Source organism: Mirounga angustirostris, unplaced genomic scaffold (genome assembly GCF_029215605.1).
Source record: "Mirounga angustirostris isolate CCGP_5_RB_7025 unplaced genomic scaffold, mMirAng1.0.hap1 SCAF_11, whole genome shotgun sequence".
Classification (NCBI taxonomy): domain Eukaryota; kingdom Metazoa; phylum Chordata; class Mammalia; order Carnivora; family Phocidae; genus Mirounga; species Mirounga angustirostris.
The window spans coordinates 59921799-59928003 of NW_026991719.1; the positions used below are offsets into that span (position 1 = coordinate 59921799).

Below are 6205 nucleotides of genomic sequence, written 5' to 3' on the forward strand. Positions count from 1 at the left end.
AGATATAATTCTTATTTGTAAGAAATCTTACAGGGTATATTTTCTGAACAGGGAAGGATTCAAACAAACTTAAAGATCCAAGTGTTTACTTAAAAAAACAAAAACAAAACCAGAAAACATCAACACTCAGCCATGCTTTTGACTTCAAGGGTAGTAGGAAAGTCGGGGCGGGGGGCGGGGGGAAGGGCAGCTGGAATGCCTGTGACGCATCATTGGGGCCGTGCGCAAACCTTGTGTGACGTTGCTGAGGCCCCTAGAGAAAAACGGCCACTTGTTTCTAAGCCGCCCTGAGGGGAGTTGCGTTGGAGCTTTCGGGGCAGTGGTGGGCGGCTCACCGTAAGATCTCACCTCCGCCATGAGCAGTAACGAATGTTTCAAGTGTGGGCGGCCTGGCCACTGGGCCCGGGAATGCCCTAGAGCAGGAGGGAGCCGAGGGCGCGGAGCCAGAGGCCGTGGGAGAGGTTCTCCGTGCAGTTCCACCTACCTACCTGACATCTGTTACCGCTGTGGTGAGTCTGGCCATCATGCTAAGAATTGTGACCTTCTCGAGGACATCTGCTACAACTGTGGGAGAAGTGGCCATATCGCTAAAGACTGTACTGAGCCGAAGAGAGAGAGAGAGCAGTGCTGTTACACTTGTGGCAGACCAGGCCACCTGGCTCGTGATTGTGACCGTCAGGAAGAGCCCAAGTGTTACTCTTGCGGTGAATATGGCCACATTCAGAAAGACTGCCCCCAAGTCAAGTGTTACCGGTGTGGCAAGACCGGCCACATGGCCATCAACTGCAGCAAAACGAGTGAAGTCAACTGCTACCGCTGTGGCGAGTCGGGACATCTGGCCCGGGAATGCCCCATTGAGACTACCGATTAGTTTTTCCCCTTTCTCCCCCCCCCCCCCCCACCTTTTGCTGATTGATAATTGTATTATTTTCTCTGAAACCTCTTCACTGACCAAAAGTTGATAGATGGAGGCTACTCCCAGGCCAGTGAGCTTCAATTACCATGTTGAAGGAGGAAAGGGCTGGAAAAAAAAAATCTCAGAAGAAGTTGTTCACTTTTAGATGTCATTAATGTGTTTCTGCGCCACTGGAGAATCTGATTATTGGACAGTCATTAGGCGATTTTTGGTTCTTTGTACTTTGATTTAACATTTAACAGCTACTGTGTGCCATCCACTGCTGGAGGAATTGGGGATATATCAGTGAACAAATAAGATCATGTTTGGGAACACAGGCCTAGAATCTATTAACAAATAATACAGAGTGTCAGTGAAGATAAATTGCTATAGAGAAAAAAGAACACCCGGTAAAAGGATAGAATATGCTGGAGAGGGGACATGTAGTTCTGTCTTAGATACACAAGGTGCCCTGAGGAAGTGAAATTTCCTCAGAGATTCGTTGATAAATAAAGCTCATTCTGAAAATGTCTATGACCTTGTCAAAGTAATTTTAACTTTATTACATATTGACCGTTTTGAATTATCTGATCTCATTAGCTTTTATTTATTTATTTTTAAATTTTATTATGTTATGTTAGTCACTGTATTTAGTTTTTGATGTAGTGATCCACGATTCATTGTTTTCGTATAGCACCCAGGGCTCCATGCAATACGTGCCTTCCTTAATACCCATCACCGGGCTAACCCATCCCTCCACCCCCCCTTCCCCTCTAGAACCCTCAGTTTGTTTCTCAGAGTCCATAGTCTCTCATGGTTCATCTCTCCCTCCAATTCGCCCCCCTTCATTTTTCCCTTCCTTCTCCTAATGTCCTCCATGTTATTTCTTATGTTCCACAAATAAGTGAAACCATATGATAATTGACTTTCTCTGCTTGACTTAGTTCACTTAGCATAATCTCCTCCAGTCCCATCCATGTTGATGTAAAAGTTGGGTATTCATCCTTTCTGATGGCTGAGTAATATTCCATTGTATATATGGACCACATCTTCTTTATCCATTCATCTGTTGAAGGGCATCTTGGCTTTTTCCACAGTTTGGCTATTGAAGACATTGCTGCTATGAACATTGGGGTGCGTATGGCCCTTCTTTTCACTACATCTGTGTCTTTGGGGTAACTACCCAGGAGTGCAATTGCTGGGTCATAGGGTAGCTATTTTTAAATTTTTGAGGCACCTCCACACTGTTTTCCAAAGTGGCTGTACCAACTTGCATTCCCACCAACAGTGTAAGAGGGTTTCATCAGGTTTCAAATAAAGTTGAAAGACATCTCTATCTGGCCCTACATAGAGTGTACAGTTTAATGAAAATAAACCAGAAAATGGGTATAATGTATATAAGTAGCTTTGAGAGAGAGAGAGCAATGAGAAATGAAAAACCCTTGCAGCAAATGGTTGACATAAACATATGGCAAAGTTTGGACTTACATATTTTTTAAAATCTAAGAAAAGTATAAACGTTAACATTAAACACTGATTGGGACTTTGACAATTTAAAAAACACCCATTTTCATAGATAGGAAAATTATATTTATATTTAGGAGTTTCTGGAAAAAATGTGTTGTCACCGATATAAAAATGTTCAGTTTCAAATGCTGATATCTATTTTTAAAAATCAAATCTGAAAAACAACTAAAGTTCTATAAAGTGGACAAGGTACTTTTAAATTCTAAATAAAACCTGGGATTGGGGAGGTAACCATAATTGAAGCTGTAATGAAAAAATGATTTGGAAAATAATAACTACATGTCAAACCTAGGATATGATAGAATTTATATTAGAAAAGATAGTGTAGAGGGTACAATTTTTGGTCTATGAACCCATGAGGTCAAAGAAATGTAACTGATTTTATAACTGAAGCCACATTCTTCCACAAAACTTCATGTGCAATCCTTCATTCCCATCTAAAAGATCCCTTCAATGCAGCTGAGTTTCAACTTCTGTGACCCTCTTGGGTTCCTAGAAATTGATTCCGTCGTTGTGTGCTGTTGCAACAAAATAAACTCAGGTACACTCCTAACCCCTAAGTGTCTCTCTCTGTCAAATAAATAACTCTCCAGAGAAATAATATTGAGTGAAAAAGGCCAATACCAAAAATCATATACTGTATGGTGCCATATATGTAACATTTGGGAAATCATACGATTATAGAAATGGAGAACAGATTAGTGATCATCAGGAGTTAAGGAGTGAGTGAGAGTGAGAGGGAAGAGGGTGTGGCTATAGAAGAATTACATAAGGGATGCTAATGGTGATGGAAATGTCTGAATTTTGACTGTATCAATGCCACTTTCCTGGTTGTGATATTGCACTGTTGTATTATAAGATGTTACCACTGGGGAAAACTGGGTACCTGGGATATTTATGTATTACTTCTAACAACTAGATGTAAATCTATGATTGTCTTAAAATGAAAAGTTTAATTTTAAAAAATAGGACTTCACAGCGGAAAAACCTGACAAACACTACATAAAATAGGTGATCAATTTCAACATGCACAGTCACAAATAATGTTGATAGTATATACTCATTTTTAATTAAGTTTTTAATTTTAATTCCAGCATAGTTAACATACAGTGTTATATTAGTTTCAGGTGTACAATATGGTGATTCAACAATTGTGTACATTACTCAGGGCTCATCGTGATAAGTGTACTCTTTAATTCCCATCACCTATTTCATCTATCCCCCCACCCACTTCCCCTCTGGTAACCATCAGTTTGTTCTCTATAGTTTAGAGTATATTTCTTGGTTTGCCTTTCTCTCTTTTATTTTTTCTTTGCTCATTTGTTTTGTCTCTTAAATTCCACATATGATTGAAATCATATGGTATTCGTCTTTCTCTGACTAACTTATTATGCTTAGCATTATACTCTCTAGTTCCATTCATGTCATTGCAAATGGCTAGATTTCATTCCTTTTTATGGCTGAGTAATATTCCATTGTGTATATATGCACTGCATCTTTTTTCTCCATTCACCTATTGATGGACACTTGGACTGCTCCCATAATTTGGCTATTATAAGTAATGCTGCAATAAACATGGGTGTATATGTATCCCTTTGAATTAGTGTTTTTGTATTTGGGGGGTAAATACCCAGTAGTGTGTTTACTGGATTGTAGGGTAGCTCTATTTTTAACTCTTTGAGGAATATCCATACTGTTTTCCAGAGTGGCTTTACCAGTTTGCACTCCCACCAACAGTGCACAAGGGTTCCTTTTTCTCCTCATCCTTGCCAATACTTGTCATTTCTTGTGTTTTTGATTTTAGCCATTCTGACAGGTGTAAGATGATATCTCATTGATTTGTATTTCATTGATGATGAGTGATATTGAGGTATGTACCCTTTATATAATGTGATTAAAATGACACTTTACCTTGCAATCTTTCTCTTCCAAATATGTGACCCGAGTCTAATCACGAGAAAAACATCAGACAAATTCTGAGAGAAAGGATATGTGACTAGTGCTCTGCAAAACTGTCAAGGTCATCAAAAATAAGGGAAGTATCAAAATGATCACAGCCAAGAGGAGTTTAAGGAGACATGACAACTAAATGTGATGAGATATCTTGGATGGAATCCTGGAACAGAAAAGGCATTAGTTAAAAAGTAAGGAAATCTGAATAAATTATGGATGTTAGTTAATAATTAGGTATCAATATTTGTTCATTAATTGTAGCAAATGTATCATACTGCTAAAAACTGTTAATAATAGGGGAAACTGGGTGCAAGGTATATGGTGACTCCTTATACTATCTTCTCCATTTTTTTTAGTAAGTCTAAATTGTTCTAAAAAATAAAGTGTATTAAAAATTAGGGCTCTTACTCTGTAAAACAGTATGTAGGTTCCTCAAAAAGTTGAAAATAGAGCTACCCTATGACCCAGAAATTGCACTACTGGGTATTTACCCCAAAGACACAAACATAATGATCCGAAGGGGTACGTACACCCCAATGTTTCTAGCAGCAATGTCCACAATAGCTAAACTATGGGAAGAGCCAAGATGTCCATCAACAGATGGATGGATAAAGAAGATGTGGTGTATATATACAATGGAATATTATGCAGCCATCAAAAAATGAAATCTTGCCATTTGCAACGACGTGGATGGAACTAGAGGGTATTATGCTAAGTGAAATAAGTCAATCAGAGAAAGACAAGTATCATATGATCTCACTGATATGAGGAATTCTTAATCTTAGGAAACAAACTCAGGGTTGCTGGAGTGATAGGGGGTGGGAGGGATGAGGTGGCTGGGTGATAGACGTTGGGGAGGGTATGTGTTATGGTGAGTGCTGTGAATTGTGTAAGACTGATGAATCACAGACGTGTATCTCTGAAACAAATAATACATTACATGTTAAAAAAAAAGAAGATAGTAGGAAGAGAAAAATGAAGGGGCTGGGGATCAGAGGAAGAGATGAACCATGAGAGACTATGGACTCTGAGAAACAAACTGAGGGTTTTAGAAGGGGGGGGGGGTGGGGGGATGGGTTAGCCCGGTGATGGGTATTAAGGAGGGCACGTACTGAATGGAGCACTGGGTGTTATACGCAAACAAGGAATCATAGAACACTACATCAAAAACTAATGATGTAATGTATGATGACTAACATAACATAATAAAAATTAGGGCTCTTGGGTGAGAGGATTCTAGGAAGATGGTGGGGTGGGAAGCATCAGGAATCTGTGTTCCCTCCTAGACAACTGCACTGGCAGAAAGTGTCTGATGTAACTGTTTTGGAATTCTGGAGTGTATTAAAAGATCAAAACATCCAGGGAAAGGCTTGCATGGCAAATTGAAGTTAATTTTGGTCATTTTCAGCTCTTAACACAGTAGCAACCACCCATTTCCCACCCCCAGCCACAGGCAGGCAGCTCTGCATGTGTTCCTGGAGCAGCTTGCACACAGCTTGCAGGAGCCACGGTAGGCAGAAAGGATCATGTTCTCCAGATATCAAGGATCGGCCTTCTGATTATCAACTGTTGCTTCGAAACACAGAGGTACAGACAAAAAAGCACTGCCCATTGTTGTTGCATCTCCCTGCATTGTTGCAAACCCCACCCCATTTGGCTGAAATGACTCCCAGTGGATTTAAAGGACTGGTGCCCTTTCCCTCCTCTCCCCTTTGATTTCTCTCTTTTTCCCCTTTTGAGAGCCAGGCATTAGAGATAAGGACATTTAAAAACAACTATATATATGGGGAAATTAGAAGTGAGCATGCATGCCTACAGACAGGCTCAAAA

At 39.9% G+C, this 6205-nt stretch overlaps 1 protein-coding gene across 1 annotated transcript; it reads left to right on the forward strand.

Annotated features, from left to right (window-relative positions):
* The first annotated feature begins 263 nt into the window (after positions 1-263).
* Positions 264-1238, forward strand: ZCCHC13 (zinc finger CCHC-type containing 13). Its single transcript, XM_045896384.3, has one exon. It carries the CDS (start codon positions 356-358, stop codon positions 869-871), a length of 516 nt encoding a protein of 171 aa, XP_045752340.1. The 5' UTR covers positions 264-355; the 3' UTR covers positions 872-1238.
* The last annotated feature ends 4967 nt before the right edge of the window (positions 1239-6205 follow it).